Genomic DNA, 23776 nt, shown 5'->3' with positions numbered 1-23776 from the left:
TTTTTTCCAATATAAAATAAGCTAAATCTGTGTATTTATAGACATTTGAAAACTCATTTTAAAGTACTTGATTATACTAGGGTGGTTAAAAGTTGATGTGTGTGCATTTGAGATTTGATTTTAGAATTTCACTGAAATGCATTGGAGTCGATGAGAAAACTATTCAATAATCTTTTTACAATGCTAAACTAGCTAAATCTGTGCTTTTACAGGTGTTTGACAATTGATACAAATGTACTTGATTCAAATAAGGGTGTTTGAAAGTTCACTGTTGTGGACAACAATTATGATATTGGAATTTCACCTAAAAGTATTAGTTCACTTTTCACAGTAGTATTTACAAATACGGTAACTGTTAAATATTTTCTCTGTCAAAAGTTGCTATATCTCTAATATGTAAGTAATAGGAATTGTTCATTGCCTTCAGTGAGCTCAATTTATAAGAAGACAAGCCTCAGAGTTGCCAAGGCAAGATGTTTAACATAATGTGGCAGATAATTATACTTTTATTCGGATTTACAGTTAAATGACTTCAATTCAGAGAATGCAATCATGCAGCTAATCATTTTTAATCAGTTTTTTAACACTTAAAGTGCTTTTTGATGGGACGAATACTTATGAAAATTAAGTGACCCTATGCCTTTGTGCCTATTTGTCGATGTGTGTGGAGGGACCCAGGAGGGACCTAAACTGGAAGACCCGTCGCTCGAGGGCGCTCTCTACGCTCCCCTCTCTCAGTGGAGCGTAGGGAATGTCCTCGAGTGACGGATCTTTCAGTCTGGGAGGGACCTTGATTTTGACAATATTGATGTTACCAATAACATGGAGGTAACACTCCAACTCCATATGTTCAACTTTGGTCATCGTGCGCTGGCTAGTATGCTCGCACGGGTCATTTACTTCCCAATAACTACTGATCGGGGGTCATCCAGCTGCCCGGACAAGGGAACTTGGCAAACGAAGATGGCAGTCAGGTTGTCAATGTCACAGTCCACAAAGTCACACAATCCGTTGGAGGTATGTAAAAATTATATCTACCGCACTGTAAAGTGTACATCAAGCATCTGTTATTGGCTTTTGCATAACAATACGAATGCTCGATCCTCTCTATGACGAGTTTAGAGTCGTGTGCAAAACACGTGCGAAAAATATTGGAAATTGTTGCGTTTCGTACGACGGCTAAACTTTGGAACATACTTGACGTGAAATCGTCGTAAGAGGTAAGATGGAAAGCATAAAACTGTATGTTTTAATTTTGTCCAACACTGAGTAAGATATTTTTACTCATTTTATCCTCAGTTTTTTTGCAGTGTTCGCAGTTTTACACGACTGTGTTGCTTCTCTGTTGTATACAAACCTTGCGTGCCTCGATCATGGCGTCCCTTGTGCGACTCCGTCGAGTGACTGATCAGTTGTGCGATTCATTGTTAAACGTATTCTCCCATGTATTCGATTTATTTTCAATAATGATAGGTCATTAGATCACCAAATGCTAGCAAGAACATAACAAGATGTTTTCTTCCCCAAAATGGAGTGTCACTTATGGTTTGAGAAAAATTACGCGCTCCCGCCTTTTTTTTACCTCTTATCTGTCGTAATCTTTTGTGTTGGAGATTTGTCATTCATCGTAATATGCAAAGCACTTACCGACCTGTGCGGGGACATTTCACTTCCAAATTGACTATTATGTTGTTTGCAACACCGCTCCTTCATCTTATAATGCCAAACCCCATTTCTCCATACACAGTGTCTCAAGAGCAGATGATGCAGTTCATTCTTTGATGTAGCCATACTGTTTCGACTCTGACGTACACGCTTGATTGTCAGCTTCCTGTCGTATATCATTAGTGTTCATGTAGCAATTTTTCTTCACACGACGCTACACCCTATCCCCGCTTTGCCTCAAAATCGTCATTTCCGAATATTTCTATTATGAAGTATAGCCAAACAGTTTTATTTTACTGCGAAATAATATATGAAAAGGAACGTCAACAAGCTATGCAAGATGCAATCATTGCGGATACGGATAGTGAATATTTGCATATCAACAGAAATAATATGGCTTCCCTACGCAAATTGTACGCTTCAGGCAAGCAAATTAGAACTGGGAAACTTCGGAGCATCTTCGAAAGAAATATAAAGGAACGTCTTCATAGGAAGTGTGATTTCGAAATACCAGTAATTTTATCAAAATGTTCGCGGGACTCTACAGTTTTGCTCCCAGTGGCAGTGCCATGTACCACTGCAAGCGCTGGCAAAAGTGGACACTCTTAAACTAAACATTGGATATTTTACATGTGCCATGGTGTGGTGAACATGGGGATATTGGGAGGGATATGGTCAACTACGCTGTTATTAGTAGCTGTATATATAAATGAAATATGTTCCACGTTCTGCAGTTGGCAGCTGTTGCCCTCAATATGTTGGGTCAATATTGTTTTGGTGAGTTACCATGTAGGCTCTTGCATGAATCTTTTCCTGTCAAGTTCATATCTTACCATCAGGTCAAGTTCGTTAAAACTGGTGAGGCAAAGTATGTCCCATTTGGTGCACTTTAACAAAACATTTGAAGGCCCGTGAAATTACAGATAACTGCACACATGATTTTTATGGGCTAAAGCTGTTGGAACAGACCAAGGCAAATGGGTGGAAATGTGTATGGTTTTGGCTCAATACTGCTTTTCACCGAGTTGGCTGATGGGAAAGTTATACCGTCTGGTAGGGAAACGGTTAATCAAGCCATGTTGTATTGAATTTTCTGATCTGCTCAAGAAAATTGTAATTGAACTCTTTTCTTTGCAGGTTTTGTGTTGTGATATAAATTTTCAGTTACACGTGAAATCAACCTTACACTTGAAAGGGAGAAATGTGTTTCATGCAAAATGTCCATATGGTATTATATGGACAAGTGGCTCAAATTCTAATTGTTCCATACTGCAGTTCTAAACTGTTGAAGCGTATGCAGAAAAATGATTTAGTGGAAGTTTGAAGTTGTTTGTAAGTCACATGTTGGTTAAATCTCCTTTGACACCATTGAACTTGATGTGAAAATAATCTGTAAGGGATTGTCAGCTGTTTTGAACTTAAACAGCACCAGATCTGAGGGTAAATCCAAAGGGCTTAATGTGTCTGCCTGATATGTCACCCAACTTGCCCTGTGCTCTAGGTGCCTGGATGTGGTTGTCCTTATCCCTTTTTTTGGCCCAAAATATTATGCAATCTTCACAGACTGTCATAGTTTTAACTGTGGTTCAAACATACTTTTGACACAGACAATACAGGACTCGAGATTGATTCTTTGGTCAAGTCAAATTCAAATGATATGTCATTACGTTATTTGCAGTTTTGCTCATTACCGCTGAGGAAAAGTTCCCCTTCTAATGGACTACGCAATGGGTCAGTGAGTTTACAGCTATTTTGGGCAGAGTAAATTAATGAGGTGTATTTCCGTAAACCGATCTTATTGCTTCACATGTTGAACCTGTTCATTTTAATGACCAATCCACCTACAGGTGGGTGTGCAGTTACCATGGCAGTGCCATTGTGGTGGCTTATTAGTTATGGACCAAAAATGTGTTCAATTAACAATGATTAATCTATAACTCAGCTATAATCTGCTCTTTAGTTTGCGCAGTTGATCATGAATTCTATGATTTATGTAGGCACCGTACATATTGTTTGAGGTTTTCTATTGATAAAAGAAAATTTATTTTGATACAATGATGCAGACTCATCTGTGCAGACATACTATATTCTTGTAGCTAAATACTTTGTACTGCACGGGAGAATTATTTCTCTATCCAGAGCTTTCGACAACTATCCAGCTGTCTTTATCAATGGTGTTGATTAGCACCACTGCGCATGCGTGATCTTAAAATATTATCCCAGATTCGGGGAAGTTGATACCGTCCGCCATCCCGATTCAGCGTTGGTTTATGTGTTCTTATGTATATCGCTTCCTTAATACCTCTCTTGAACCAATCTGGCTCCCGATCCAAGATTTTCACATTTTCTACCATGAAATTATGACCCGGGGAATCATTGTGAATATGTTTAGAAACCTCTGAAGTGACGCAACTTGGACGCCGATGTTCTTTCACTCGGGTTGCAAGGATCGTTCTGTTTCTCCGATATAGTCCATTTTGCATTCATTATCTCCACAACCCTCACATCGGATGTGATAAATAGGACCACATACGTCTTTCGATGGTGTGGGATCCTTCGGGCATACCAGTAGTTGTCTGATGGTGTTAAAGGGCCTAGCGTGTAACTGCACACCATATGTTCGGAAAGTGTGCTGCAATATTTCTGTTAGGTTTTTGATGTATTGAGCAGTTACATGCACCTTCTTTTGATTTCCATTCCTCTGTACTGAGTTAGTGTGGGCCTTATTTCTGGTAGAAAGAAGGCCCACACTAACTCAGTACAGAGGAATGAAATCAAAAGAAGGTGCACGTAACTGCTCCATACATCAAAAACCTAACAGAAATATTGCAGCACACTTTCCGAACATATGGTGTGCAGTTACACGCTAGGCCCTTTAACACCATCAGACAACTACTGGTATGCCCGAAGGATCCCACACCATCGAAAGACGTATGTGGTCCTATTTATCACATCCGATGTGAGGGTTGTGGAGATAATGAATGCAAAATGGACTATATCGGAGAAACAGAACGATCCTTGCAAGCCCGAGTGAAAGAACATCGGCGTCCAAGTTGCGTCACTTCAGAGGTTTCTAAACATATTCACAATGATTCCCCGGGTCATAATTTCATGGTAGAAAATGTGAAAATCTTGGATCGGGAGCCAGATTGGTTCAAGAGAGGTATTAAGGAAGCGATATACATAAGAACACATAAACCAACGCTGAATCGGGATGGCGGACGGTATCAACTTCCCCGAATCTGGGATAATATTTTAAGATCACGCATGCGCAGTGGTGCTAATCAACACCATTGATAAAGACGGCTGGATAGTTGTCGAAAGCTCTGGATAGAGAAATAATTCTCCCGTGCAGTACAAAGTATTTAGCTACAAGAAAATTTATTTTGATTACCCACAACAGGAGGAGAGAGAGAGCAGGAGAGAGGAGGAGAGATGAGTGGTAGAGGTGAAATTCAGTGCTATAACTGTCACAGTAGAGGGCACATTGCTCGTGACTGCAGAAGCCGCGGAGGAGGAGGACGTGGCCGAGGTGGTGGACGGGGCCGTGGAAGAGGTAAGTTTTGCAAGAAATATACATTCAAGAGGACTTTGCCATACAGTAGAATAGTGTGCCAGGATATATTGGTAGCTATTATTCATTCAGCATAACAAGATTAGTGAATTGGTCCACTTGGTTATGTTGTTATAATCATACCCAACTCCTTTGAATGTGTGTGACGTGTCTTTATTTGTAAACATGTATGTGTATGCTGTTCCCATATCTTTAATGTAAAAGTTTCTTTGTGCAAACACTCCATGCCAATATACTGTAAGCATATTCATACAGTGAAACAGAGATGTGTGACTTGCTCTGGTTTTCAGTTTGCTTCTGTAAAAGGCAGCAGTAATTTTTGTTGTGCTGTGTGATGTAGTTTTAGAACCCATCCACCTCTACCTGATTTGAGTAGTCTGAGGGCTTTCCCGCCCTATGATGATAACCTCACACTGCAGTGCACAGTGTAACTAAGTCACTATGACTTTGTTGATACTAATAGGTGCAGGTGGACGGGGCCGTGGGGGTCGCGGAGGTAAGACTTTTTTTTTCAGTTGAGAGTTTGGTTTTTTGTTCAATTTTTGTGTTTTGAGCATGAAATAACCTACTGAAGAAAACTAACATGCTAAACTTCTTTCATTCAGACTAAAAACGGAAACGACACAGCAAGTTAGGAAAGTGAGTGATGCAATTTGTAGCAGAGGCTGCTCGCAACATGTCAAACCATTGCAATGTCTTTTCAGAAATCTGGCTGCTAGGTTCATCTTCATAAATCCTGCCCCATTGCCATGTCAACTTTCATATGTCATCTCAGCACTCTTTGCATGCTGGCCTGTTTTTCAAATGGAAAAAGGCATATAAAACCCACACGCTTTTTTGTTCATGAGTTTCTTATGAAGGAATATGTAGCGTCTTGATTGTTCAGTAAATAATAATGTTCAGAAATTTGTATGGGGGCTATGTACCATGAAATTGCACTGTACATAAGGTCCCAAAATAACTAGCATCAACTCGCGTGATCATGAATTTATAGTGTACGGTACAATGATGAGAAATTGACAAATTTCCTTGATATAGATCTGTATATTATTATGGTTCCTTATCCATCATTCGATATTTTGAATTGGACATTTTCGGCATGTTGAAAATCAAGTTTGTTTCAATGTTGTTAAGGTGCACACAGTCAATTATTGGCTTTTTTCCATGGGCAAATGCTCATCCATCACAGCCATGCATGGTGAATGGAAAGGGAGTTGATGTAGGCTTTGTCTGTCCAACAAGCACCGTGTGGTAAAGAAATATTTTTGATATTTTGTAGTTCTAACCAGACATTGCCTCAACAAGAATGCATTTACAATTTCAAGGAAGCTGTTTACTCGCCAAATTTGTCATATCTATCTTCATGAAACCTTTATGGATGACATAGAAAATTTCTCTCACTATGTAAATGCTGCTACTAACAATGCTAGTATATTCCCTAAACCAGACTGTAGTGGCTATTGCAGAGAAATTGTGTATTCAGCAAATTTCAGCATAACCCTTTACCTGCTAGATAGTATCGCTTCCCCATCTGCCAAGTCAGTAAAAAGTGGTATTGAGCCAAAACCATATGTATTTTTGCCCACTTGGCCTATAGCAGCTTATACTGTAAAAATCATGTTTACTGTATCTCCATCTTCAGAGACCTTCAAATCTTCAAGTATCTGTTAAAATTCACCATATGGGACATGTTTTGCTTCACTAGTTTTAACCAAGTTGTCCTGATGGTGAAATATGAACTTGGTAGGTAAAGGGTTAAATCTGACAATGAGAATACATGCCTTACCTAATTTCTAATGTAGGTCGCATTTTGTGCTTGCAAGTGTATTGCAGAAGTGTCTTCAAATAACACCTGCTCTTAAAAGAATTCTCAGAGACAAAAATGCTCTGTATTTACTTGTAAATTTGATAACCATGTGCATAATTTTATAAATGGTACAAAAATTTCTCTAAGCCATTTTCAATAATATAGGACAATGTGCACATTCAGGGATTGTGTTTGTCATGCTTTTCTGGTATTGTACTGGTTTAAAATCTTGTCTAAAAGGGTGATTCTGATAATCAAAATCGTCCTCTGTCAGACAGTATTTTAAACCATTACAATTCCATTCAGAAAAGAATACATAACCAAACTTAGTGATCTGACAGGTAAGGTAGTTGTATATTTCATCATCAAAGAGCTGGTGAAATTTGCTGTCAGTTTGCTGCTGTGGTCATCTGCACTACGCTTCACTGAGAAAATGCTGGACGTTGTGTGATACGAGTGTGTTAAGTAAATTTTGAAAGTATACACAGTCAATGACAATGTTGGTTTCTGTTGCACAGATACTTGTTATCGCTGTGACAGGATTGGACACTTTGCGAGAGATTGTACTGTAAGCATTGAAGGTTGGTTTCTTTTTTCCAAAACTTGCCAAGATAAATCTTTTCAAACCTCAACAAACTCTTTTCCTATGTGTGTTGTATATCTTTTGGAAAACATTCAAAAGAAAAAAAGCAGAAACCTATATGCTGATGTTTTAATATCCTCGCTGTCAATTCCTACCTGTAGAATCAATGCAGTTTGCAGCTATTTCCAGTATACACAGTTTCAAGCATTGTCATACATCTAGCCCTTATTGGCATAGTCTGTAGAACAGTGTCCATGTAATGTGACACCAAAAGTGTGTGACATGGAGATTTTAGGACCTGAATTTTAAAATTTTATGAAGGTCTTCAGCAGGATAAGCACCTAGAGTTAAAAAAGTCCCTTGTCTACCTTACTACAAGCTGCACTCAAACCTCCCTAAACATTCTTGGTTGTCATATGTAAATTCTTTAAAAAGCAGTTTCTTGAGATTTTTTGATGATATGTAAAATTAAAAAAGGTATACAAATTATTTGGAAGAACAATAGAGAATACACAGTAAATTTGATAACAAAGTTAAAATATCACACATATGCTCTTTAGAAGGGCAAGCGTTTTGAACCACATCATTGATGCTACAAATTCCCATGTGCCTGAAGTACCTATACTGGTCATGATAAGTAACCGTCTGAAGTTTGATGAATAGGAATTCTAAAATCTCTCATGTTCACTCCAGTAGAACATTTAAATAGCTTATGCTTGTGACAAATATGTGTGTTGACTCATGATAACTCAGTGTTTTACCCAGAGTGCGTTCTTGCGTCTTTTGACGCAAAATAAGAAACTATTTCCCCAAAAAATATTGGACATGGGTCACTGGGATGAACTAAATTTGCTATCGCTATTTTGTCGCATGACCGTGCTATCATGAGGATAAAGGAGTTCCTCGGAGATATTTGTTGTTTTAAACCTAATTTTTTTGCAGTTTTAATATAAAAGTATCAATCATTGGAGCAATTATAAAATTGAAGTGAACTTTACAGCTGTAGTGAAAAAAAAAATGTGTACATCAGACTTGTCTTCCATCACTTCTGGAGTCATTAGTTTCCCCATGAAACATCTTGTGTACTTCTATTAAACACATGTAATGCGGTAACTGGCAAGAATCCCCAAAAGACAAAAGCACTAGAAATTTTATTATGGTAATGTACGTTTTTACAATTAAAAAGTGTAAATACCACAAATTTATCACAAACCATCATAGGAGAGGTCTCACAATCTTAATTTTAAAATGAATGTATTCATGATATCAAATTTTCAATGGAAAACAGCCCCCAACATCTTTGTACCTTGGTGACGTGACTTGGCGTGCTTTGCTCTTGCAGTGACCCCCCTGTTTTAATCATCATGGGTCACTGTGTCCCACCTTTTCAAATCCTGGGCAAAACACTGAATTTACTTAGCCCTAGCTTACAGTTGCTCTACTTTTACTGTCAAACTAGGATAACTTTCTAGTATAATTCCCACTTTCTTCTTTTACAGACTCCAGTTTCTCATGCTATAACTGTGGCGAAAGTGGACACTTGGCCAGGGAATGTTCTGAACCTCGCAATGAGAATAGAAACACCATGACCTGCTACAACTGTGGGCAGCCTGGACATATGGTACGTGACTGCACCCAGCCCTCTGGTGGTGGCGGCGGCCAAAGTGAGAGATCTTGCTACAACTGTGGTAAAACAGGCCACCTTGCACGTGACTGCCCTGAGGGTGGTGGTGGCGGTGGCGGTGGCAGCAGCTATGGCTCCAGTCCTGGTCCATGCTACAAGTGAGTGAACACTCCTGTATTTTGGTAAATTGAACTGTAGTCTACAGAGCAATGCTTTTCCTCAACCCCATTGTACTATGTAAATATTCTCTATATTAGCATTTGTGTGAATGACAACAAAAGTGAGCCAAGGATACTTAGGGAAGAGGGGTCTAACGTGCTGAAGGCTTTCAACTTTGACAAACTCCAAGGGCAGGTATTATGCTAGATGTACAATGAGTTTGGTACCAGATGAATTTTCATCTGTTATAAAAATCTTTTGTAGTTATACCTCAATAGTATTAACAAAAATGATCATTCAACTCTCTTAAAACCTATTGTGATGTATGTCCTTGTGTTTCAGGTGTGACCAGCTAGGGCATATTGCTCGCAACTGCCCTGATTATGGTGGTGGTGGCAGCCGCAGCAATGGAGGTGGAAACTGCTACAAGTGTGGTTTACCAGGTCACTTCGCCCGCGAGTGTGATGTATCAGCTTGAAGGCCTTCGAAATACAGAAGGATTGTAAAGCCTATCTTATGCTAGTCGAAGTGGCCAGTACCAGTTGCATAGGGGGCAGAAAAGCAAACGTTTCGGTCAGTGGGCAGATTTATCTTTAAAAAGGGGGCAACAGTTTCAGAACAGGTTGGCCGCCTGATTCTGGTTTCGACACTTTAGAACTGGTTTCACACGTGGAAACTGGCTGGTCCAGGCTGAACTGAGATATGGTGTAGTTTCAATAACCAACTGTATGAGTTTCTGAAGATGAGTTACCCATACAAAGTGTTATTCATTTATTATATACTCTTGTAGTTTCTAGATTGCCTTTTTTTTCTCATAACCCTACTCCCAGGGTAACCCAGTGTATTGTTTATTACTTGCTCTCAAGAGTGATTCAGAAACAAAACTTGTGTGTGAATTATGATCGCCCCGGCCTTTCACCCTTTGTTTTTGCCAAACGGTTTGATCCTGTTTGTGACCCGCAAAGGGGATGAAATTGCAATGACAAAAACGGGATGGAAGACGTGACAGTTCAAAGGGTCAGACTGTAGTATGTAGTTTGAAATTTTGTTTCATTTCCAAAAAAAAAAAAACAATACAGGTAGAGAACAATCAAACATCAGAATTTGATGTGTTGAATTTCAGAGAAACACAGCAGAAGAAATGTTAGAAGTTGCTGGTGTGGAGTTCTGAAGTGTGTTCAGTATTTAACAACAAATATTCAAAACTTTCTGTGTAAAAAGGTTGCAAAGCCTCTTAGAAGCGACTGTTGAGATGTTGAGTGTTGATGTAAGCGAAGAAGTTAGCAGATGTTTCGAAATCAAGTCAGGGCTGTCAAAGATACTTCAGAGTATCATTCTTGTCACACTGACCTGCCTTGATCGTTGCCCCCTGTGCTAGAATTTTTGCAAGTGACGTTGTGGAGAAGAGAGATGACAAAAGGGTAGAGTGTTGGCCAAACCGAGAAACTTCCATGAGGACATCTAAAGTACAAGTGCTTTGGCATCGTGAGTTTGGTGCCTGGTCGTTCATGGAAAACTTGAAAGAGGAGAAATTTCTGTTTGTTTTCAAATGAGAGGCCCAAACAATCATTACTCTCAACTAAACAATATAGTCATGATAATCAGTTGAGAAAGTACTCTGATATTTCAGAGTTTCAGTAAATTTGGAAGATGTCAATATTTTGTGCCTTCACTTAAACCATCTCGAGCAACAAAATCACGCATTGTGTTGGCAAAGATACAAAAATACAAAGTTAGATGACATGTAAGATCGAATAGTCTGAGAAAAATTACAGGCAATAGAACAATCATAGACATTTAACAACCGTCACAATGTGAGAGAGAAACCATCTTGAAAACGTTACAAAGGTATAGATTTTATTTTCTGCATTATAAAAAGAACTATTTTGTAGGATTTCTGTCTAAAACTAATTTTATTTCACCTGGGTGACGTTATGGTGCAACAGTGTATTCCTGGTTTATCAAAAAATTTTCATATTTTTTTTGGGACAAAAGGGTATTTAGTTTCCTAAATTTCCCACCATTTATAACTTGGCCATTTTGTAGGCCCTTTATTTTATATCGCTGACGGACGGAGAGTGGAGGTGGAGAGTACTAGTCGGGAAAGAGCAGCTGATCACATTTATTATACACATGATGTTACAGAGCATAACTGCTCAAGAGAGTGCCATATATATATACACATCTTGAGGAGGATGTTCCATGGAGTCACAGGTCCAGAGTACTGTTTATCAAATTTATAAACTTATTTACCATGGTACATTTATTTTAGGGTTGCACGTAGAAAATACTCGTGATTTCCCCATCAAGCAGTTTGTGAAACATGGCGGGTTATTTTCTCCTTTGTCGATTTTCTGGAAGAAAAGTCACTGTAAAAGCAAATGAGATATTCAGCTGTTGAAATTGTTGGGAAATTACTTGTATTATGAATTCCAGTTTTTGTAAAATGAATAAAAACATGAGAGCATTAACTTTGTGTGTTTCAACTTTCTTTATTACTGAGGAGTCTTAGCATGGCAATGAATGAGAAATGATTTGTGATATAGGTGTGGAATGACCTTGACCAATTTTATGAGAGGAATTGGCCCTATAACCCATTAAATTACTTGCTACATTTGTCAAAAGAAAAAACTTTACTTAGATTATTGCTGTGTAGACAAGTTCATACATTTCCTGTACACCAATAATTAGAATTTGTATGGCTAACATAGTGGATCAATGTACTGGACACCAGAGGCAATGCACCTTGTTCCCCCCTTTTTAACCCCCCCCCCCCCCCTCAGGCCTGACCTGGCACCACCCATATCGTGTAGGGGTATGTATGGTATGTTACAAGATAGTCTGCCTAAAAGTGTTAAATTTGCCATCCTGATTTGCCAAGCTTTGGAGAACACCGCTGTAGTGTCCAAATCAACATGTCTTGGTAGTTCAAAAACGTACTCTGATTTGTAAATATTTCTAGGATCACCAGCTAGTTTATACATTCATGATTCTGATGTAAAATCCTTGAAACATACAGTCGGTCTGCTAGGAGAATCGTTGAAACTACAGGATGCTGTACAAGTGAAACCTTGGATTGGTTCAATATGTGTTGCTACATATCTGAGAGCTACATTGCATCTTGCTCATGGCATCACAATACAGGTGTTTACACAATACCTGCCCTATTTCTCCCTTACATTTTTTGTGAAATCTAAATCACATTTCCAGAAAACTTGCCATACAACAATGTCCACTGCCATGCAGGAATTCTGACTAAACAAGAAATATACTGGAAGGGTGCACTACAATTGTGGACAGTTGCATTTTGACTAGGCCTGAATCCATAAAAAATTCAAAAATTGTGTTTGAAGAAACCTTGTTTAAAAAATTACAAAAAAGTACTGTTCAAGATATTGCTGATTCTGTCATGATCTGGAAAAAGGAATTCCCAATGGTCCAGAAACCAGATATTACCCAGTACCAATTGTACCAGCATTTACATTGCACTGTATTTGCATATTGGTAAGAAAAAGTAATGTTTAGAAAGAAGTCGCGAAATTTTGCTGTTCGCAAAAAAGAAAACTACTCTTTGGACACTGTCAACTATGAAAATGGACACTGTCAACTATGAAAAACATAATCGTGTGTTACAGTGAAGATTAAAAAATGTTGATTTGACGGAAGTACATCATGTCAAACATTTGCATCTTGCCACCTGAAGCGATCAACTAGGATCGTAAATGAAGAGGTTATGTTGTAGAATGGACAGTCTCAGCATCCAGTCATTTGCAGTGTTAGAACTCAAACGCTGATCCTCGAGTGGTATCACACCTTGTTCACTGTTCACAACGTTACGGGGCAGCTGCTACATGGTACGGCGCAAACATCGACTTCCACAGGCGTGTGACACTTTGCCACAGTTGACCTGCATATGCTAATCCTGATACAGTATCTGGAATACAAAAAAGCACCATCAAACTTAGCTTACACTTTCCAAATATCAGCCCCTTTCAATGGGAAAAATATACAATACGTGTGACTAATGATAATATTTTCATCATTTTTGTTGTAGAAAACAAACACCACACATTTCAACCTGATTTTTATAGAACATTATTTTCATTTCAAAGTGGAACAAAAATTGGAAAAGTAGGTAATGGAGGTACCTTGCTGCTTGCAGTCATCCCTGTGGTGCTCCATAGGTTCAAGAATAAACTCTGCTTGTAATGCACAAGATAAACAATTCCACTGTTTGTGGTATGGGATCTTACACAAGTAATATCAAAGTGGGCGGGCATGTATAATTCATTGCATAATATTACATCATATGCCCCAGGTAGCCAAGTTAAATATACTCTAGGTCAAGTTTAATAAATCTATAAACATCATACTTTGAAGTATTATACAAAATTATACTTTGTATAATTTTAATGTGAAAATGTCAAGCACTAATCTTCAGAGCTGACAGGGATCAGATATTACAGTCAAAGCCAGCTGAGAATGAACTCTGAAATTGACCAAAATGTCATCACACTTGTGTAATTGCTTTGAGAACTTGTTCCTGAATTTGCCAAAGCAGTGGCACTGTTCAAAGGACTGTATATTGACCCATAATAAAACACACACTGGAGAGTATACACTCTTGTACACTTTAGATACAGGCAATTGTATAACATTGGAATACTACCCATGTCACATTGTATACCGGGGTAGAAGCTGAGTCAGGGTCAAGCTGTAATCTTGTCTTTACCTGGGCATTTCTTGAAGTTGTTAGCCCAAAAAAGTAAAAGTTGAAAAGAGACCTAATATTTTACCAATTATTGATCCATTTAGTTCTTTTTCCTCCAGAAAACCACAGACACTGTACACACACCAATCAATTCTTACCGGCTGACTAGTTTTATTGCAATATCTAAAGAATTACAGTGGAAGCCGCCTATGAGATAACACAATCATACATCTGTTGTTTGCTGCAAATTAAACTGCAAGTACTGGTCCTGTAGTATAAAATTTGAAACTATACAAACCAATTACACAAGTGAGATAACATGAAGACCAATGCCATCATTCATTCTCACCTTGCTTTCACTGTAAAATGTTACCAGATATGAACTGTACCGGTAAATGCTCACGTGTTTAATTATATATTGAAGTTATGTGTAAATTTGAACCTTTGCCACATGTTTGCAACTTCATTGAAAGTATTATGATCAACATAATGAACAATATTCACCACAGATTAAACTCTATAGGTCATTAAGTATTCAAATACGCAATTAGCTGAAATAGAAATAATTTCTTTGACTGCTGTCATTGTATCACCACTTTATATAGCAAGTGTAATTGCATGCCTTTGGTAAAGTCCTTCAAACTATATATTCCAAACTTTGAAAGCTCATTAGATATGCGAACTATAAATTAGCTGACACGAAAACTTAAGTGCGAAATGACTATCAATATTGGTATAACCTGGTATAATCATCAATGTACATAGCATGTTATGCCAACTTTGATCAAATAAATCCAAGTATATATCCCTCATTAGGAAAGTTCATTAAATACACAAATTAGGAATTGGCTGAAGCAAAAATGCTTAATGCCTTTCAATAATGTTAGCCTACATAATAGTATCTTTAATGTACATAGCACGTTTTATCAATTTTGGTCATGTAAATTCAAACATATATCCCTAATTTTAAAAATTCATTAAATATGCAAATTAGGAGCTGGATGAAATAAAAATGCTTAATGACTTTCAGTAACGTCGTATCATAGTATCTTTATGTACATAGCAAGTTTCGTCAACTTTGGTCTAGTCAATACAGATAAATATCCCTGATCATGAAATTTCATTAAATATGCAAATAAGGAATTGGCTAATGTTCAAATGCTAAATGACTTTCAATAATGTTCTATCATAGTATCTTTAATGTACATAGCCAGTTTCGTCGACTGTGGTCTCGTCAATTCAGATAAATACCCCTAATTAGGAAAGTTCATAAAATATGCAAATTAGGAATTGGCTGTAGTAAAAATGCTTAATGACATTTAATAATGTTCTATCATAGTATCTTTAATGTACATAGCAAGTTTCATCAATTTTGGTCATGTTAATTCAAATATATATCCTTAATTTCAAAAGGTCATTAAATATGCAAATTAGGATTTGGATGAAGTAAAAATGCTTATTGACTTTCAGTAATGTTAAATCATAGTATCCTCAATATGCATACCAAGTTTCGTCAATTTTGATCGAGTAAATTCAGATATATATGCCTAATTAGTAGATTTCATAAATATGCAAATTAGTAATTATCTTTCAAGTCACCCCTTAATACTTGCACAGCTGATATATCTTGATGTGATCAACATTTGTAGCAAATCTCATCAAATTGTGTGCAGTCGTTCTCAATGTATATCCGTTTTTTCAAAAATCATTAATTATGCAAATGAGCAAAAAGTAAGCAAGCCACACCCACCAAAAACTAATCAGTTCTTGCCATTTGCAAACTGAATCTATGTACCAGATTTGATTCTGATCTGATGAGCCGTTTTTGAGATATTGAGCACACAGACAGACAGACAGACAGACAGACAGACATCGCTGCGACATATGCTCACGTGTGTCAACACGTGAGCAAAAAATGGAAGTTCATCAACTTTACAGGTCTGAATGTGACCACTTGGAAAAAAGAAGATTCGCTAAATGCAGTAAATAACGAACTAAACCATGTACTTTGAATAAAGCAAACAGACTGGTCCCCAAAGGCTATTCCACCAAAAAATTATTGCGCAATGCGAGTTCAAATTCTTTGAAAAAAACACATAAATCGTCAGGAGATTTCTGGTCATTGCCAAAGAATTATAATGAAAACCTTTACAAAAATTTGAAGCTTTTTGTCAGTCAAGGTATTGTCTTTTTTAGAGAAATGTACTCAAAAATGAGAGGCGTGTGATGATGATTGCTGTATCTCCATGCCAATTCCCGGCGAAGCCTTTCGGTCAAAATTGGTCGTTGGCCTTTTTCCTGATGATGACAATGGATGACAATAGTAGAAATGTACGGTAACCTGGAAATCTTGCTTAGATATGTAAATTACATCTTTAAAAGTACAGCTGTGACCCCCAAAATGTAGTGATGGTATAACAAACGGTCACCAGTGACTGAAATCTCTTTAAGTTTGATTATGTGGATCGGAACTGATCCCAAAAAAAACTAATCTACAAAAAGAATTTCTTGTTCAATTTGAGTCCAAATATTTGAATACAAAAACTATGCTTCACTATAACAAACATAGTATGTTTAAAAGAGTATGGTATGATGGGTTTGGAGACAGAACTTGAAGGCAAAACCTATTAATAATTCATGGCATTTAACTTTTGATGCTCTTCCAAGCTGTGTAATCAGCACTGATCAAGGCAAATCCTCCATGTAGCTGACACGAACACGAACTGTCTGATACCGGCTACCAAATACTATGAAAAATTGTGACAACATCACTGTTCGCTCCCATATAGTTATCAAAACAAGTCAACAATTGTATGAAACATGGACATACATATACAGACAGACTGACATACACAGACTGGCACAGAGTGATGACATTGACCCCAAGTGTGCCTTGGCCCATGGAGAGTGATAAAGATGTAACAAACAGCTGAATGTAATGATAAAATAGTTAAGTATAGGCCTATACAGGCACTGAGAGTGAATATGTTACAGCAATTTGATTAGTTTCTTTTCCTTTTCTGCTTCTGTGATAAACAATCAATTTGTAAGGCAGTACAAGTATTGACAAATATTACAAGCACACAGTAAACTGTTCTTGATTTTTCATTTACAATATTTGACATACACTGAAATACATAACATGCAACCAATGTTTACACTTTGCCCATACACCAGATACATGGAGAAATTTCAACATACAATCATCAACTCAGAAACTCTACAGGGAAAAGTAAACATTGTTTTCTTCCAGAACAGCTGGTACATCCACATCTGGAACAACTTACAAACTTAACCAATTACACAAGGATGATGACACAAGAGATAAAGTTAAACTGTGGTGAACTTGACTATTCCTTTCAAATCCTTACCTAACTTGACATCTTAAACTAAAATACACTGCATGGTTAATTGTGCACAAAAATACATCGGGGTGGACCATTTGATAAGGGGTGGTGTCTGGAAGATCGATGAGGTACATTATTTTTTTATCCGATCCATTGTACATTCTTTTTTCCCCACTCTCCCACCTTTTCTTTTTGTCAAACCTTCTCTGCCTGAATTTTTTATTGGCATTTGTTTGGAATTTTTTCAAAATCTGCCAGGATTTTTTACCGCATTTCAACACCAAATACAGTTTACCATATCAAATGCTTACTAAATCACCACATTATATACTCTTAGTTCCAGTAGATATAAAATTACCAAAAAAAATCTTAAAAATACAAAATGAAAGATATCCCAGTAAAACTGACTGTTTCGCAAAGTTGCCCCAAAAATTCAAAATTCCGGATTTCAACTTAATTTCAATATATCTTATTAACAAAAACCCTAAGAACCGGTTTACTAAATATCAAAGCAATCAGACTGGTAAATTTTGAGAAACAAATTTTTTGACCAAAAATGAGAAAAATTGCCCCCCAAAATACAAAATTGCAGATTTCATCCTAATTTTGAATATATCTAATTTTAACATAAACCCTAGGAACCTGTACACTAGATATGAAAGCTACCAGATCAGAAGTTTTAGGAGAAAAATTTTTTGACCAAAAAAGGCAAAAATTGCCCCAAAAATAAAAAAAAAATTGCCAGTTTCAACATACCTTCAATACATTATATTGAGATTAATCTTAGATACCTGTATACCAAATATCAAACCTATCAAATCAGTAGTTTTTGGATAAAAAAATTTTTTATCAAAAATTGGGAAAATACCCCCAAAATTACAAATATGACAATATCAATACAATTTGTACAAACATGACGGAGGTCATCCTGAGGAACATGAATATTAAGTTTCGTAGCAATCAGACGAGTGATTTCAGAGAACAAGATTTTTTGACTAAAAACGGAAAAAATACCCTAAAAATACAAACATGCAAATTTCATCCCAATTTTTGCACACATAATTTAGAATACCTAAAGGAATCTGCATACCAAGTTTCAACCAAACATGACCAATGCTTACTGACTTTTAGCCATTTGCAGGATTTTTCCTCTTTTTCCCCTCATTTGCATATTTTTGGCACTGACATGTTCATTTGAACAAATTCACATCTCCACTCCTAGGTGCACCTGTACACCAAATACTAAGACAGTAGGTGCTACGGTTTAGGAGTTTTTGATGTGGACGGACATACATACATACATACATACATACATACATACGTACATACATACATACATACAGACGACATTTTTCCACCTTATACGAATACCTTCCATTTGCATATATACATATGCATATATATGGGAGCTAAAAATAGTACAGAATGAGCTACAAAATCACTATCAGTTTTAAGTTGCAGGTAGAATAAGTCTGTGCCCTTGTATAAAATACTATAAAAATAGTAGAAAGTGAGCAACCAGCTGAAAGTAATAGTCGAGGAGACCTTAAACGCATATCATTAGCATATCATTGTCGGCTACATGGACCGTGTGCCCATCCAACTTGGGTGCTGGATATACTGTGAACAGGCAAGAGTCACCTTTAGTAAACATTGTGTGTTACTAACCTAAATTTGTCTTGAATAAGATTATATAGATAAGCACACCAATTAAGGCAAGTCTTCGGATGACTGTAAAGCTGAGGAATGGGAAGTTTTGGAAAATCTTGGAACTGACACTCTTCACGGCCCCGTTGAACGCCTCTGGAAACAGTTTACCTGTGAAAATAAACCGATAAATCACAGATCATGCAGAGCTACACCAGGCAAATGATCATAGGCAATAGCTACTCACTTGATATACACCATGGAGGTCAAAAAAATTTGATGCACATATATTTACCAACAAGCTACTTAGCATAAACCTACCCACACCCATTGGCAAAGGTTGACCAGTTTGTTGATGAAGGAGCAGACTTTTTCATTAATTTTTGACTTTGTGTTCACAAATATATAACCGAGCATTTACAGATACAAACCATGGCATTGCATACTTATGACTGGTTCCAAGGACGGCAAACAAAGAATTTTCTTTAAGTGGCCTATAAAGCAGCTGGTAAACGTCACAGGGTTCCCCTGTCATTTTACCAGGCTTCCAATTGGTGTGTCAGTGCAATTAGAATAGGGGACAGCAGAAATGTTACCAGGGTTTCCAAATCATTTTTCGATGTTCCCAAACCTTTGGCAAAGACACTGTAAACTATTGACATAAAAGAAATACTGATAAAATAAAATTACCATGCATGGCGGTATGCTGAGTGGAAATAGCACCGGATTTCCCTCTCAGATTCTCTTCTTTCACTGCCTTTTCATACTTCTTTATAAACTTGATCAGGGCAATTTTTCTGTCAGCTCGGATGACACTGTCACTGTCGGTGAGCTTAATGGCCTCATTGCACTTCATCTGTGGCAGCAAGATGTTGAAAATGAAAAGTTCAAGTATTCCTGGATATGTGGGAAACGCCTGGTTTCGCGGAAACTTCTTCCATTCTCGATAGACTGGCTCTGCAGTCTCATAGTCTTCATACTTGCCATACAAGAGAATACTGGGACGTGAAAAACAAAGATGTAGTGTTAAAGTCATTTTATAAGACGCATCTGCATTATAAGTCGCACCCTCCTTTGATTGACTTGAGTGGGATGAAATCCTTAAATTTTCAAAAATGGAAAACGTATGCATTATAAGTCGCACCCCTTTTCCAGCACAGCTGTCACACTACCAGCCACCATTGAGGTCGGCTCTATTGATCAAAAGTTAAAACTTTGTTGTTCCTTAGGGTTCAATAAAATTGTATCATTTCACATGTTTCTGAACCATGGGCAACCACATCCTCCAAAAGAGAACTACCATAAGCAAACTCTTCTTTTAATTATCTTTTAAAGTTATTTATTCAATAAAGGCGAACTTCTATTAGTAGGCCCCCACCCACTCCTCGAAAAAAAATAATCTGAGAATTTCCATGTTATTAGTGGCACGCCCCCTTTAAAAATGCAAAAAGTACATATTATAAGTCGCACCCCATCTCTTGAGAAATAATTCGGGTTCAAAATTTGCAACATCATAATAAAAGACGCGTCTTATAAAATGACTTTAACGGTAGTGATTAACAATGGCTGTTGATTGACCAATTTGCAATGCAGTATCATGGTTCACAGTATTCCCTTCAAATACAAGGAGATGACCAAAAAAAACCCATTTTTGTAAAAATCTGAGTTATAATATCTGTCCCTATGGATTGTTCTACCTTTAAACTGGCATGTTACTTGATGTGGTACACTTACTGATAGTGTGTATCTAAGTAATTGACATCTTGGACTAACCTAAAGCTTTCCATTGATGTAATTTGTTTCTGTCTAGTCTTGTCAGGAATAATGCCTTTTTGAGTTGGTCGATTTTTTCAGTATGTGAGCATATTGGAAGCTGTAAAACAGCAAACTCTTTGCATTAAGTTGTTGCGTATGATGAGGAAGTGCATTACCATATCATAGAAACTGAATAAAATATCAGTGCTGATAATAGCTTGTTTGTACATTGGATCATGTTGCTGATAGACCTAGAACATACACTGTAATTTACAACTTGCGAGAGTGTACAAATGCTAAGATTAGACTAGAATATATGATCCTCACTATTTTGCAAATGTAAAACATCCAGATACAAACATTTTCAAAACACTTATTACTGTATTCCTTACTATGATGAGTTATTTATCAAAGTGCACCCATTCAAAAAAATATCAACATTCAAAAGTCTTCTCTAAAAAGTAACCTGAATACATTTCCAATCTGAATTTATCAGTGCACATTTGGGATTGACTGACACTCAGACTTAGTACCATCAACCATCTGGAGACAGCTTGTATCTTAGACTGCACACACACACACAGACACACACATACACACACACACACACATGCACACACAATTGCCTTGCGTGGCAGGATCAGGGCCTGTCCGCACAGTCCCTCCATTACGGGGGACTGTGGCTTGTCTAAACTTGCCTGGCTCAAATAATATGGTACAATGCACCAACGGCGTCTGAAACAAATATGATGACATACAGTGCCTGGAGGGATTGTGGATGACATCATTCACCTATGAGGTCTGAAACTGAAAGGATGATGTCACGTACTTCCATGTATAAGGACATCTTACATGGCTTTTACTGACTCCCTGGGAAATCAGAATGGCACAAAAGGATTTTCATCTCTCTGATTGATTTTCACTTGATTCATCGAGGTACACACAGGCTGACTGTCCAAGGTTGGTATGAAACTACAACTTGCTTAAAATGGATGCATGTTCAAACCCATGCCTGCTGTCAGACTTGCCAACGCATCTTCCAATTGGCATGTATAAAAGTTATTTTGCAGTGAATGATATTTCTTTTTTGCCATCTCAATTTGTAAACTTTGTGATTTCACTCTTTCAACACCCAGATTTTGGTTCATCCCTAATTGTTTTCAATAGGAGCACAGGAGGTTCTTGTAATACTGGAAGGGAGGAGGTGGGGGTAGGGTTGAAATGGACATGTCTTGTGTGTATTGTAATATGTGACAGCTGTAGCTTACCACATCTGTATGATCTTCTCTGGATAGTATTTAACACCATGGTAGCACTTCTTCAAATATGGAAGCACTTCCTTATGTTGACCACTTTCAGCATGTGCTTGTATGGCAAGGACACACAATGATTCCAGCAGTGTTGACAGATAATGCCTGGCGAAATGAATATCACGATGGAAGGGGAAGAAAGAATGGAGAAATTCAATTTCTCTCGCCATGGCGCTCACTGAAAAAAAATTGTCAGTTGGAAAAACAGCAAACAGGTTCATTTACTTCATAGCTGTAATGTAAATGCAATATAAAATAGTATTGCAAAAGCATAGTGAAGTTTAAATTTGTTGATGTCAACAACTCACAAACTGCAGCCATGGAGGAGTTTTTTAGTATAACAGCTTCTAGATAAATACCTGAAGTTTCGCTAAAACCTTTTAAAAACTTTTGTGAACAGGCTCATGCAACATGCGTGTTCCATCATCATTAAGACTGAGCATTGTGTCACAAAAGAGATAGCGTTGAAATAGCAGACGGACAAAACTATACACATTGTTTAATCAATATTTTCTCTACTCATACATTCAATGAAACTGTCCAGTTATACTACATGTAAATCTTGCAAAGCTTTGCATGAGTTGGTGTTTGTGTAGTGTCATTACTCAAATTCATTAATGGGCTCTCAGATGTCGGATCTTTGGGGTTTCAAGTTGATTGTATGCTAAAAACAGTTGGCAGACAATCATAACTAAAGTCACAATCTGGTGAGATGTTAAACAACTATCTACATTCAAATACATGTTTATTTTTTTTGTACACTATCTTTGAAGTTTGTTACCACATGCACCTATGAGGACATCTCATTTCACTTGAATGAAAACTGGACAGATGACCCATTTGTGTGACGATGTGGAGGCACCACTTATAGAATATAAGATCATAGAAGAGGCTGGTCAAAAGTTGGGGAACTTTGAAAAGAGATTGTTAAAAAACTCTGCTTTTGCAAAAAAAAAGAAATTGAGTATTTACACATATGGAACGTGATATGCATGTGCTGCCTAAAATATGCAGTCTTGGATTGTATTATCATTACATTATCCCCGGTCTGCATTTATGACTATCCCTCCCATGACTCCAAGGTGCATAAACAAACTATCTACTTCTAAACATAGACCCAAGAGAAAAACAGGGTGTTTTTCTCTAAGGTCTATGTTCTGAACAAACTTCTTCTTACATCAAGTCACTGAGATTTCCCTTTTCAGAATTGACTTCCATTGAACGTTCTACGAGCTTCTGATACCGCTGAACATCAGCAATCTCTTCCTGGCAAAGTTGCAGCAGATCAGAAAAATTTGGAATATCAGAAGGTCGTTCCCCTTTTCTATTACACTGCAGAACTTCAGTCTGCATTCTGATTCGAGCTCATTTGCCATCACTATTGTGGTAAAACTTCGAACCAATGTAGTACAGTTAATTTTTGTTACATATTTTAGATGCCGAAATTCATCCAGCCATTTCGAAATGTAAAATAAAGTTGACAATACCAATAAAATACAAACAAAACAAAGTCGGTTTCAGGTGTTGTTCTACCCTCTGATGCAGCTGTAGCCGTGGATGAGATGGGAAGTACTTGCGCCAAGCAACTGTGTTC

At 37.4% G+C, this 23776-nt stretch overlaps 3 protein-coding genes across 3 annotated transcripts in view; 1 reads left to right on the top strand and 2 right to left on the bottom strand.

Moving 5' to 3' along the window:
* The window catches only part of LOC139135264 (golgin subfamily A member 6-like protein 25), a 50961-nt gene extending 49183 nt beyond the window's left edge, over positions 1–1778 (bottom strand). The window contains exon 1 of the mRNA XM_070702565.1: positions 1648–1778. The gene's annotated coding sequence lies outside the window, so the exon portion shown is untranslated. The remainder of the gene's footprint in view (positions 1–1647) is intronic.
* LOC139135265 (CCHC-type zinc finger nucleic acid binding protein-like) lies at positions 993–11883 on the top strand. Its single transcript, XM_070702566.1, has 6 exons — positions 993–1017; positions 5069–5221; positions 5703–5735; positions 7565–7627; positions 9129–9411; positions 9755–11883. Exons 2-6 carry the CDS (start codon positions 5101–5103, stop codon positions 9888–9890), a joined length of 636 nt encoding a protein of 211 aa, XP_070558667.1. The 5' UTR covers positions 993–1017; positions 5069–5100; the 3' UTR covers positions 9891–11883.
* A 1-nt stretch (position 11884) lies between these two features.
* Positions 11885–23733, bottom strand: LOC139135262 (peroxisome assembly protein 26-like). Its single transcript, XM_070702561.1, is given in 6 exon segments — positions 11885–13346; positions 19139–19288; positions 19808–20115; positions 22141–22287; positions 23360–23480; positions 23483–23733. Coding segments are annotated over 6 exon segments (903 nt in total). The 5' UTR covers positions 23559–23733; the 3' UTR covers positions 11885–13245.
* Positions 23734–23776: the final 43 nt, after the last annotated feature.

Source organism: Ptychodera flava, chromosome 6 (genome assembly GCF_041260155.1).
Source record: "Ptychodera flava strain L36383 chromosome 6, AS_Pfla_20210202, whole genome shotgun sequence".
Classification (NCBI taxonomy): domain Eukaryota; kingdom Metazoa; phylum Hemichordata; class Enteropneusta; family Ptychoderidae; genus Ptychodera; species Ptychodera flava.
The sequence above is the reverse complement of the archived record's forward strand: the minus strand, read 5'-3'. Positions and strand labels throughout refer to the sequence as shown.

What these genes read in the sequence shown, in the direction of transcription:
- LOC139135265 (XM_070702566.1), top strand. Translation starts at nt 5,101, where the DNA reads ATGAGTGGTAGAGGTGAAATTCAGTGCTATAACTGTCACAGTAGAGGG. An exon ending in TGGACGGGGCCGTGGAAGAG is followed by an intron (nt 5,222 to 5,702) that starts GTAAGTTTTGCA and finishes TGATACTAATAG; the next exon opens with GTGCAGGTGGACGGGGCCGT. An exon ending in GGGCCGTGGGGGTCGCGGAG is followed by an intron (nt 5,736 to 7,564) that starts GTAAGACTTTTT and finishes TCTGTTGCACAG; the next exon opens with ATACTTGTTATCGCTGTGAC.